Source organism: Pomacea canaliculata, linkage group LG5, assembly GCF_003073045.1.
Source record: "Pomacea canaliculata isolate SZHN2017 linkage group LG5, ASM307304v1, whole genome shotgun sequence".
Classification (NCBI taxonomy): Eukaryota; Metazoa; Mollusca; class Gastropoda; order Architaenioglossa; family Ampullariidae; genus Pomacea; species Pomacea canaliculata.
This window is the reverse complement of record NC_037594.1, coordinates 3795938-3808931: the sequence shown is the minus strand read 5'-3', so window position 1 is coordinate 3808931 and position 12994 is coordinate 3795938. Positions and strand designations below refer to the sequence as shown.

At 40.2% G+C, this 12994-nt stretch overlaps 2 protein-coding genes across 3 annotated transcripts; both read right to left on the bottom strand.

The window, feature by feature from the left end:
- Positions 1-1307: 1307 nt before the first annotated feature.
- LOC112565435 (galactoside 2-alpha-L-fucosyltransferase 2-like) lies at positions 1308-9129 on the bottom strand. 2 transcript variants are annotated; one of them, XM_025240904.1, is made up of 2 exons: positions 3180-9129; positions 1308-2906 (listed from the first exon to the last, which is right to left on the bottom strand). In XM_025240904.1, the coding sequence occupies exons 1-2, from the start codon at positions 3496-3498 to the stop codon at positions 1720-1722; spliced, it is 1506 nt and encodes a 501-aa protein (XP_025096689.1). In that variant the 5' UTR covers positions 3499-9129; the 3' UTR covers positions 1308-1719. The 2 variants fall into 2 exon arrangements, with proteins under 2 accessions (XP_025096689.1, XP_025096690.1); XM_025240905.1 differs by having other exon boundaries at positions 3348-9129.
- Positions 9130-9284: 155 nt separating this feature from the next.
- On the bottom strand, positions 9285-12992 carry LOC112565433 (dynein regulatory complex subunit 6-like). Its single transcript, XM_025240902.1, has 4 exons — positions 12949-12992; positions 12381-12616; positions 11722-11891; positions 9285-11056 (listed from the first exon to the last, which is right to left on the bottom strand). The coding sequence occupies exons 2-4, from the start codon at positions 12529-12531 to the stop codon at positions 9818-9820; spliced, it is 1560 nt and encodes a 519-aa protein (XP_025096687.1). The 5' UTR covers positions 12532-12616; positions 12949-12992; the 3' UTR covers positions 9285-9817.
- Positions 12993-12994: the final 2 nt, after the last annotated feature.

Sequence of the window (12994 nt, the reverse complement as noted above, 5' to 3'; positions counted from 1 at the left end):
AAAATCCAAAATAACAGAATTAACTCAGAGTATTGATATCAAATCTTCAGCGCCTCATGGTGAGCCTCATGTATGATATTGACAGACATTGATAATAGTCTCTGGAAATACTTGATATCAGTCTGCTTCACCCACTAATGTGGAAAAGATTGCTTAACATTATAATTTTATCAATATTACACTTAACCATGGAGGGGTGTGCGTTAAGATCTCCTCTCCTTCCAGTAAATTCTATCTGGGTTGGATAAAATGGTCGTTGAAAAAGCCTAAATTAAACTTCGGTATTAAGTGCCAACGATGTTTGCAGTGGTTACATGAGATCGCTGTTGAACAACTGAGCTCCACGGACTGTGCAAATAATTCCTGTCTTAATGACCAGCATCTTTCATTTATTTTTATTTTCCTTGGTCTACTTATGCTAATCACTCTTTAGGTAAAGCTTTTATGGTAATGGAGCCTGTCTACAATTTCTGTTATAACTGTTGCCATGGCAGCTAATTGTGTTGAAAACTATCACAGTCGACGATGCGTTTTAATTAAGCTGGATATGTGTCTCCAAACTAATTTCCCTTTGCTGTTGTCCACTACAGGTCACTGCGTTGTACAGTGTTGTCTTGCCGAGACCAAGCGCTAGTGGAGCTGAGGCAACACGAGACTCAATCTCGGTGAGTTCAGCTATTCACTATCCGGATGCTAGTTAAGGTGTAAACACTTTCGATCGGTTTGTTCATCAACTTTTCTAAATGGGGAGTGGAAAGATGGAGTCTGACGACATCCTGCTCCTTTCTAAATCGCTGTGCTGAAAACATTTCTAGAGGATTACCGTAGCTGGTCAATCTTTCTGAAAATATGGCTTCCAAGTTAAGAATTAATAGCAACTGAGCTGAATGAAACGTGAGGTTTGATTAGTTCCACCCTACAACCGCTCAGATATGGTCTGAATATTGGTTCTGCAAAGAGGAAACCAGATTTTAAAGATTTCTTTTTTGTCCTTAATGTTGATTTCTCTGAAGCAAGTTTTGTGCAACCCAGAATATTCAAATTAAATAGCCTTATGTAGGAGAGACGGTGTCAACCGCTAAGGCTACATCACAGCAAAGCAGTCAATCCCGTCAACAGATGTCACGTGCAAAGAAAGAACAGCGTACCCGAGACGAGATCTGAACCCATGGCAGAGCCGTTGGTGAGAAGGTCTAACCGTTGTGCCACCAGACCACTTTATCGTCTTAACAGGTGAAAAACCATAAATATTAAAAAAGCTTTAACATAAATGTTTATTTGTAAGCTGTGGAATGGGCTTCTCCAGAACAAATGTGATTTTTATGTAAAATACAGCACGAAGTTCAATTTCATGTCGTGAAACAGAAAATGTCTTGAATGTCCATGGAAGGTTATAAATAAGATGGAATAGGGTAAACCTGTCTTTCACACTATGCTGTAGAGTGAAACCCGTATAGGAATCAGAAAAGAGGATATCCAACCATTAGAACATTAGACTCCGAGCAGAAAACCTGTGGGATGTGGGACTAGACAAAGTGGAACCCACTAGAACGATGGTGTACGCTCTGGGTGTAACAATGGAGTATAAGACTATGTCGAGCAGGTTTGTAATCGTAATATATACAACATAAAGAAACAAATATAGATACGATCAAACAGCAAAGCATCAAACAACAAACAAACAAAAGTCAGTTACTGATTTCTTCTAATCACAATGTTTTACTCCATTGCAATCCAACGATCGGGGTAAAAATCGGAATAGTTCATGTACTTCCGCAAAACACTCCCTTCACGAGCAGGATATTTATAGTAAACCACTTCCCCTCCGGCCAGCCAGGCGGCCCACCAACCAAATGTGCCCACAGACATGATCACGTGATCGCAGCTGGCCAGAATAGCCAGGTCCACAAAGACGTTGTTCTTGGTCAGGTGGCAGCGCGCGCCGATCCGGAAGCAGGCAGGCAGCAGGTAGTTCATGACGTACTTGCGGCTGTCCGTGGTGATGACGTAGAACACGTGGCCATAGCGCCGGCGGAAGTACAGCATGGCGCGGACGTAGTACTCGACAGGGGGCGTCTGGTAGCCCATCTGGATCTGCTGCCGGTTGATGGTGATGTCTCCGTGACGCACGTGGATGCCCACCACCGTGACGGGCGTGACATTCATTCCTCTGCTCACGCTATTCCTCTTCCTGTTCTCAAATGCGAGGCGTTTGTCGCCCCGGTGATGGTCCTCGTGATCCAAGAAAGAGTTGAATCTTCGGATTCTCCCGATTATGAGCTGGGCTGAACTCAAGACTATCCCTCGGAATTGGAAGTCCTTTCGAACTTCCTGTTGCGCGTGCTGGAAGTAGCGCCAGGACTGCAGGTAGCCGCCCAGCTGCTGCACGCGTCCGCAGGTGCGTCCCGCCTGTACCAGGGTCTTCTGGAAGATGCAGCAAGTCCGCTCTGGTCGGACCAGAGCCCGCCGACACACCGTCAGGTTGTTGTCGATGCCACCCCGCAACGACAGATGCGGGAGCAGACCCACATACTCCGGCCACAGCAACAGGCTTGCGTTGACCAGCATGGCCACTCCCAGGCTGGACGCGTAGCTGAAGAGAGAGTTGCCAAGGCGACCAATGGATCGGACACAAAACACCCGGGGTTTGGCCTCCGGTCCGCACGAGGGCCTGGTGCCGCCTTTCAGCAAGTCCCACCATCGAATGCCTCGCCACTTGTCAGCCCTGTCGGCGCTTTTGATCACCTGCATGTCAGGTGTGTCGGGGGTTCCTCTGATGGCTGACTTCCTCTCTATGAAAGACGATTGGTGGCTGACAGGATGCACAGGGCTGTGAAGATAGAACAGGGAGAAGAGGATGGACACCAAGGAACACATCACCGCCAGGAAGATCAGATGACGGAGGGCTGCACGACCGGATAGAACGAATAAAAAATTTTTTTTAGTTATTTTCTGCTTTTTGTAGCTATGTCCACTGATCACTGAAATAAATCAAGGTTTGTATGCTATTTCAATGCATAAAAATTATCATATCGAAAGAACGGAAGCTGCAGACATGTTATTTATGAAAAGGAGATACTCATACACCCTGGCCTGGAGTCCTAAGCAGCAACTGTAGCAAAAAATGTCGAAAATTAACTAAAGATCATATCTTGGGTGGAAAAACGTTTGAGACTCACCTATCTGTTTAGACATGTCTCTCCAGGTGAAATTAAAATTTGGACGCATGTACAAAGCTGTCAACACTGAGAGGGAGCCAGAAAGGATAAGGTGGACGGACACATGGAGCAAAAGGATGTAAAATTGTCTGAGTGTAAGTTGTTCTGGCTTTGAAAAAGGAATCTTACATGTGCAACATTTAATGGCAACACCTGACTGGCAACACCTGCTGGTCACTATTAAAGTCGCCAGTTCGTCCTGCACTGATGTCAGTCGACTTCGAGTGACTTTTAAAGTAATGTCACTTGTACATCCTTCAGAAGAGTGTTCCCGGGACATCACAAGAGCAGCGGACAAAGAAACACTCCCCTCCTTCTTTCGTTCGTGTGACTGAATAGTTCAACTCTTCTCAGGACAGCCTCGTTTTCACTACGATCTGCTACCCCATCAATTGTGTTTTGTACATGCCATGCTTCGTGATTATTTATGAACTTTGCGGTGTCGCTCAATACTGTCGCCACGACTTTTGCTCAGGTAAATTTTGCCCTTGAGCATTACGGCAGCCCCTGTCTTCTTTATTAAACACCTGTCGGCCAGGTAAAATGAATAACCTGAGGTTGAAATCCTATAACGATCATGTGTGGTCAAATCTTACAACGGTATGTGCTGTGGTTTACACTTTCACACAGAGATCACCACCACAAGCCGCCCTCATCCGTTATGTATGTATGTACAGGTATCATTCTGGACACCTTGGTGTTGGAGGAACCAACGTTCTCACATCTGGCAGCTTTGGTGAGTGACATTTTGAAGTATTTTGATACAGAGATTGGAATTCCATATAATAAAGGGAATTTATATCACGCATATTTAACAGAAGGCTCAATTCGCTTTAAAAAGAAAGACAAACACCAAATTCACATGACACGCGTACAGACACAGGCCAGAACATGTCGGCAAACAAACAGATAGATCGAAACACATCAAAGGCCGTAAAAATAAGAAAACCTTGCACACGAATCATGCCGGATCAGAAAGAAAAACGAGTGGCAGACAGTGCGAGCGGAAACAGTGAGTGAAGTAGTGCATGCAGCGGAAAAGATGGAGGAGCGATCGTCCCCACGAACTCTAAACTCTAAATCAATGGTAATGGTTTCAGAAATGTGAGATTGCAGACCACACGGCTGTCAGTCCGGTTCACACAGAGATAAGTGGAACAGCAGTTGCCTTAATGGTCGAGAAAATTAACGGAGTAAATGGCAGGAAATATATCACAGAGTATAATGTGTAGCAACCATAACAAGGGCAAAATAGTGTTTACCTAGACATAAGAAACTCAACAAATATGGCTCATATCTTCCAGAAATACTCTGTGTGTGCACTTAACTTAGCATAACGTATTATTATTATTGTTGTTGTTGTTATTGTTATTACAACACACATAAATATTATGTACATATAAAATGCACGTGAACGAACACATAACCACACACACGTGCAAAGACAAGCACACTCACACACAGACATACTCTCTCACCCAACCCTCGAGCTCTCTCAGCATCACTATGGCGAAGTAAAAGTGTAGAACAGTGAAAAAGCTTGTTTGTAATCACTGGATTCAGTACTAAGGTACTAAGCTTCTATTTCTCCCAGCGTGGGCGAAACTTTCTGTTCTCGAGATAGACATCTACAAACATCACCAAGCATCGAACCTTGGAGAACAAGCACGTGTGATGGACGGAGGATTGTAGTTAAGTTCACCAGTTCTTGCTAACAACATTCACGACAACAACACTCCCCCGATGTGTGTCTGTACGCAATAAACTTTTACTGCAGACAGATGAAAATATGATCCCTTAGCTTCGATCTCCCGGTGTACTTCCCCAACAACAACACAATTTAGTGTATAAATAGTTATTAATAAACTGAGAGCTTAAATAAATATAAACACGCTATAAGCATCGATAATTAAAGAAATGGATATATAAATTCCTGACTAATGATCTAGGGCGTCCCATTTATATCTTTCCTCTAATCCAAATAAGACAGGAGTCCAAACCACCCAACCGTAACATACATGCACTGACACGCTTCACTTGTTTACGCAATCATTCGTTACTTAGCTTTGACATGGAATTGCTGCAAGGAGGTCTCTCTCCCTGAGGAGCTGGTGATGCACGGACCGTTCATCTTTGTTGCTTGTCGATGGCTTCTCCCTCACACAAAGACTTGAGACATTCAGTGAATGGTGTTGAGACTTCATCTCGCATCTCCTTCCTGTTACACCGAGGCCTGAGATTACAGAACAATGTAGCATCCCTTAGTCACCTGAGGTCACCTTACCGATCCTGCCCAAGCAACTGGTCCTTTGATGCACATCTCCCCTTAATTACTAAAGTGCAGCAAACCTGTCACCTGCCCAGTGACCTATGCTGATAGACATCCGGCGCCCATGTTCTCCCTCCCTCAAAATCGAATGGCAGCCGGCGCTGAGGGCGGTGGCTCTCCGCAATTTTCCTATTTTTATTATTATATCATGTTTTTGGTGTCTGTTGTGTAGACTGGTGATTTTTTTCGTTGCGTCGTTGCTGTGCAGGACAGTTTGACTTTTTTCTTCTGCGACTTTCGTATTTTCCATCCAGTGCCGATCTTTTTCTGCCAAACGGTTTTTGAATATTTTGAAGATCACACAGTCATGCCTTTGCTTTAAAATTTTCACGCAGTTTTCCTCTGCTTTGTGATTGTATCGATACCAGCAGTCTTCTGACGATTTCAGCTCCGTTGCCCCGAGTGTCTCTTGATGTATTCTGCGTTGTTACAGACGACACAACGGCTTTCCAAGGTGTAGGTCTGAACCCAGGGCTGTTGCGAGCCAGTAGGACCCCGGGTTTGTAGGCTGGTACGTGTTTCGAGAAGGGAAAGGGAATATTCACGCAGGTTTGGAGAAATAGTATCTTTTATTTAGCTCTGTCTAGTCATTAAAAAAGTTGTGCGTTGCAGTAGACCTTTAACAGTTAAACTGTGACGTAGCAGGTCGGTAAGCATCACGACACTGGGTTCGTTAGTGCGTAGCCACGCTGTTGTAACACGTCACACAACATGGAGACTTGGCAAGGTTCGCTGCATGATATTGCCATGAACTCCTTATGTAGCTCCCAGCTGATACATTTGTTTTCTTTCTGTTATCTTTGTTGAAACTGCCGGAGGGTTTCGTATTAGTCATGGAAGGCGCTCAATGTTAGCCGCTAGTAACCTCTCCGTTAGAAGATGAACGCAGCTCACCATTCCCCCAACAACCGAAAAGCAGCAGTGGGGGTGGGAAGCTATGTTTTTGTGCCTGTGTGTCTCAACACAAGTATAAATATGATACTAATAACTCAGAAAAGATTTATAGCGCTTTATAATGTTTTTAAATATAAAAATTTTTTATAAGCAATAGGCAATAGTATCACTGCTGCAAACTGTGTATTACGTTGAGCTTAGTGTAACTTTTTGCGAAACAGAATTGGAAATTTATAAAACAATTACAAATATTATCACAGGTTTCCAAACACCAATCATATTTTGGGTCTGAATAACACAATATAAAGACAAAAATCGTAAAATGGAAAAGTAGACATTACCTTGATGTTGAATCTGCCATAAAAGCATGTTAATATTGATCAATCTGAAATTCTACTACAGTTTCATTTGAGTGTAGGAACTGCCGTTATTTCGGAATGGAAAAAAAATCTAGTCTGAGCTCATACCGATAACATAAAAGCAGCAAGTCTCTCCCATACGTTATTGGGGGAAATAATGTATAAAAAATATCAAAAGTTGGCTTGATCGATAAGCACTTATAACTGAGCGATTTTTTGAGAGCTTGCGTTTGATCAGCTTGCGGTCGACAAACAATTAGTCGGATCGAGGAATATCATTTATATAAATCTTTTCGAAAAACCAGCTAGCCAAGACATCAAAAGCGCAAATGGGGCTGAGTAGGATACCCTGCGCACACCAGCTGACACCATTGACAGGCAGGCACTTGACTGGAACCCTCAGGGGAAGAGATCGAGAGTTGGGAGACCAAAGCAGACTTGGAAAAGAACAGTAGAGAGCGAGGCAAAGGACATCGGAACCACTTGGACCCAACTGCCCTATACCGGGTCCGCGGGCGAGGTGGTGTTCCGGCGGAGTAACAAGGAATAAACTAACTAAATTAAATCTGTTCGAATGTCTCCCCTCGAGATACATAGAGTGTTTACAACAATGAGTTTCAAGTATCTTGGTTGCCGTGAACCTCGAAATACAAAGAGCGAATGATCCATTGTTGTCACTTGAGGTCACTGGATTTGCCTCGTCCAACAAACGCTATTTTCAGCAGCAAAGAAATCACTGTCAGAGCAAGTTTTAAAAGTATTAAATCAAAACTGAAATAAGGGCAGCTAACTATAGGTACAACACTCGATCACGGAGTGCCTCGACAGTGCACTAGTTATATAAACACTTGCTACTGCGGTTAACTAAGAGGTCCTTGGTTCCGATCTCGTGACACTATCTGAGACACCTGTTCACAGGGTTGGTCGTCGAGGTCTTTTTGCTTGTTCATATTTTTCAATCCCCCTTTTGCCCACAGTGTTAAATCACCTCTAGCAGGAAACAGTCCTTCTAATGTCATACTCCTGCTGGGATCAAATTGTCATGTGTGCTACTCAAATAGTACATTAATCAGACCTGATGCTTTTGGTTTATTTTTACTATCAGCTTTTACCTTCTACTCTACTTTGAGTGCGATTGTAATAAGTAGCTCTTTCCAACATGCAGGCAGAAAATTTTCCCCACTCTTGTAAACTTGCATTCCTTTGGCAACACAAGCTGTAAGTGATATTGCTTTTTAACAAATACAGCATTTTTAACCCTTATTAAAAGCCATGTTCACACTTCTTTATAACTGTTAGAGAATGTCACAATATGCTTCATAAAGAAAGGGGTCGACTAGTGAGAAACAACACTTAATTGATGAGCAGCTTAACTCTCGATCTATACAACTATTATCAAAACTGTTAAAAAATGTAATCATTTTACATATTTGAAAAGATAATAAAAGTTGATCAAGATCCTTTTTCTGTAAGCTCAATTTCAATTCTTTCCAAAATAATCATTACCAATCAGAGGTCTAATAGAACCCTGCCTTTGATCTAGCTGTCTTTAGAATGCTAAAAATCCCCCAAAAACGAGCATTTATTGCACGTGAATGCTGGTACCACTTTTCTGACAGGAGAGAAGCCTGAAGAGACACATTGCTTGTGCTTTGATGTAACTGGATTTTGGATTTCACATGTTTTTACTCATAATTATGACTGGCTTGCACTGTTTACATTGGCTCACACTATCTTGTACTGTCATTCTGTTCAGCATGCTAACATATTTACAGCTGAAATGATTATGAATGAATATGTTGGGAGCATACCAGAGAATGCACACTGTTGGTGTGAGTGTAGTGTTTATTTAATTAAAAAGAATCAAAGTTTTCTTACATAATCCATTTCATGTTTGAAAATAAAGGATTGTGGAAAAATATTTGAAAAATCAACAAGGTGTTTCATGCCAAGCATACTGGTATGAAAAATAGGCCAAAAACAATATACTGCATCACCTTGCAGTGACTGCTTTTTTTTCCCAAATACAGAATTCAAAACAACTTGCATGTTTCCATTTGTTAACAAAATAAGAAAATCTGTTTAAGTCTTCACGCTGAAGTGCAGAATTTCGAAGTAATTTTCATGAAGCAGTAGTACTGAAGCACTCAATAACTGAATGACCCTACAGTGCTGTACTTTGTAAGCATTGATAATAAAGCTGTAATGGTGTAAGTAAATCATAAAATACACACCTGCTAAAAACATGCAGGTATTTATATACATCGTTTATGTTGTCTGCTGCTAGTCTTTCATAGAAAGCCTCTTTATTTATGTGCCTAATTAATCTTTATTTACGTACATAGAATTTAATATGATGCAATATGGTTGAAGATATCTAAACCTTGCCAATTTAACATGACACTATATAGTTGAAGATGACATCTAAAACTTTGCCAATTTAAGCAAATAATTTACGCCTCTGATGACACAATTACTGCTGCATTTGAAAATGGTTATGATGTTGGCTAGATTTTAATTTTTTTAAAGATGCTTTTATCAAGTGCACAAGGTGCTCAGAACCAGCAATCCAAAATGTCATTTGGTGTTAACGGAAATTAGCAAATGCTGACAGATAAAAATTGTTTTCTTGCACATGCAGATCAGCAATAACATGATTATAATTAAATAAAAAGAAAACATGCTGTATTAAAAATTATTATAATCAAATTTCCTGTACCTTTTTCCTTTGAATTTGCTTTTGGCTTGATTCAACTGGCTACCTAACAGTCTAAAATTACAGTTAAAAGCATGATCGAATCTTAAATTCTTAAATCTCTATGCAAACTTTGAGCTGATAAATTCACATAGTTAAAATTGGTTTCTGTTCCTGAAGAATGACCAATAATTTATAAACATTAAAAAATATTAAAACATTTAAATAATTTGCTCATCAATTTTTTTTTTAACATGCACTAGCTAGTTGATATCTCCAAACACCAAATACTCAACAGTCTGCAAGAAACAAATTAGGAAATTCATTCCCAGTTAATTGTCAGGTTTAAACAGGCTTGTGAGACATGGCTCATCAAATCTTGATAGTCCTGGTAGGTAACATTTTCACAATTTTTTATTGACAGTGAGGACAAAGGGTTGTTGCTGTGGACAAGTTGTGTAAGACTTTCACTGGTAATGCTGTTACACACTTCCAATTGCATTTCCTGCAAATACTGAAAACCATGCCGTGAAAGAGCCAAGATTAAGGTGTCATCTGTGAGACACTGTACATTGATCATGTGGCAGTCCTCTAGCAACGATGCATTTAGAAGTAAATGTTGCATGTCTTCTCTGTCTAGCCGAGTAATGTCGGTGCCAATAATAATGGTCAGTTTTCTTAGATGACAGAAGGCTGTTTGCATCTGAGAAGCTAGCATAAAAGAACTAGAGAAATCACCATCTTCAAACATGGAGACTATCTTGAGGCGCTGAAGTGAAGGACACATCGTGCCCACCTTCCCTAAATCCACATCCTGTATGTCATAAAGTCCCAGGCCAATCATTCCTTCACCCCGAGCATGTAGCAAAGGAAGTAAACCCTCATGGAATGTTACCTCCCCAGGCTGGTCGCTGGTGACCTCCAGCACTGCAAGGTGTTGGAGTGATGCAAGATAATTTAGTGAAACGTTGGATGCATGCTGATAGAAGTAAACCTCCCGGACGTAAGGGCAGTAAACACATGCAACCTGAACACTCTCTGGACTGATATGGCGACATTTTAAAGCAGTGGCATGCAGAATCTGCAGCTGGTGTTGATCTGCAAAGACCATAGAGGCACTGGATGATTCAGTATTGTTTAGACCATTTTCACATCTTTTTTTCAATCTGTCATATTTGCCACTGTGAAGCACAGCCACAGCTTCTATTGTGTCTGCAAAGCTGAGATGTCGCAGTTTGGGGAATGCTCGAATTATAGCGCAGCACCCTGGAATGTCTATTTCAGTAGCACTAATGTCCAGTTTGATCAGATTAGTGCAGACAGGCTCAAAGTCTTCACCATCACCACACAACCATTCTGCACCCTTGCTGGTGACAGGACAAGCAAAAAGATCTAGGTGAGTTAGCTGTGAAAGAGATGTTGCGATGATCTTCATCACACTGTCATTTGCTTTGGTCCGTTTGAGTATCAATTGTGAAAGCAAAGGGAGATTTGTCACACACTGTGTTATGGCTCTTGGTGATAATGAAAGGCAGTTGGAAAGATTCAAGGACACCAGATTCTGCAACCATCACATCAGAAAAAGGACAAATAATAATTTTTACGAGATTATAAAAGAGTAGAAGAAGATGATGATTGCAGATAATAAAGAAATAAATGTAACGGCAGAATAAAAAAAATATACATTTTTCTTTGACTTAAATGCCACCTTTAAACATATACAATACCCATGATCATGTTTCCACAATCTTCTAATCTCTGCTTCTTTGCTCTCTCTTCCCATATGTGGACACACATACTCCCTTCCCACCTCTCTCTTCTACAAAGGGTTTTAAAATGATAAATACATTTTTGCTACAACCTCCTGTTTTTGTTCACTTCTTAAATGATTTCTTCTCAACTGCTATGCTTAACTATTAAAAAAAGCAAATTTTGCTTTATTGTGAACTTTATATATTAATATTTTAATATCAATTATATCCTTATTTTATTACCTATCCTAGAAAATTATTTGGATAGATTATGGTATACTTTACATGTGGCTCCTGTACCAAAAATTGTAAGTTTAAATTACAGGTGATAGGATATGCAATAACAGACATGACTGGAAACAATAAGAAAATAAATATTAAAAAATAAAAACTTAATACAGATTTTTATTACTTTTTTTTGGTTCTAGAATGGTTTGTTCAATTCCTACCTTTTATTCTTTTTAACTGTTCTTACCCTGCATTGAAGGGACAGTATTTCAAGAGCTAGTGCAGAGACCGTGGTTGTAGAGCCGCCACTAAAGTTAACATGTGTTACTTGTGGCAGCAACAACAGATGAAGATGTGCTCTATGCAGTATGCGATGCTGTATAATCAAGTGAATGATGTCTTGACACAATTCTCCAGCTGCAATGAATGAAATCATCAATTAATAAACTTATACCAGTTCTCTGCAAAGGGACTCAATGTGAACTCTATCTAAGCTGACCTCTCTAGACTTCTTGTAGGCATTTATCTTTATTTTAATCTCCCCTCTTTTCTCTCTCTTTCAGATCTCAAGGCAAAGAAAATGGAGTTGAATTGATGTGTCTATAGTAAACATTTTAAAAAAGCAACTTACATCACAAGGTAGCACACAAACAGTTATTTTGAGTGCATGAAACATGATTTCAACAAAGACACCGAGGACAAGTAAAATAAAAATCTCATATATTTTAGTGTGTTTGAGTGGAAAGCATTATTGAAATGAAGTATAGCTCATATACTTGAAAAAACTTATATTTTTTTATTACTTTTTAATAGCAAAAAATTAAAATCTGCTCTTGTACATTTTTGTTTTTAGTGTTTCAGAAATAAGTCATTAAATAATATTTTTGAATACGCTGTGGAACTTACGCAAGTTTTCAAAAGGTCCAATTACATACAACAGCCGCGGAACATCACTAAGATGTCTATCATAGTGAGATCCATATGTCCTGTCAAAGTTCTGAACAATATTCTTAAGACATAACTGTTTCAATGAGGTGGCATCTTTTCCTCTAGGCATGATTTCCACCGCCAGCAGAAACACACAAAAAATGCGTATCTGATCTGTTACCTCCTTTTCCTTTCCAGAGTTGATCTGTATCAAACTGACACAGTATACAACGACGTCAAGTACAAGAAAAAATGTTCTCTGAAATGTATGTTCTTAGTTATGCTAACCTGAAGTAATAAACTGCATGACATTTTTACAACAGGTTATTAAGACGACAACAATTACAATTAAAATTCTTTATTTAGGGGGGGGGGGGTAAAATAAGCAACCGAGCGCTTTTTTTCTAACATGCTACACAAGCCTACCTTCGACTAAACCTTAACCCCAATTAAGATAAAGAGTATTTAATTTTGATAAGCCAAAATCCTTTAAAACTCTCTCTTACAATAAATCTAATATATCTACGTATAAATCTCATATATCTACATTTGTTTCTACAGCAGCCGACGGCCATGCAAGGGAAGTCACTAAG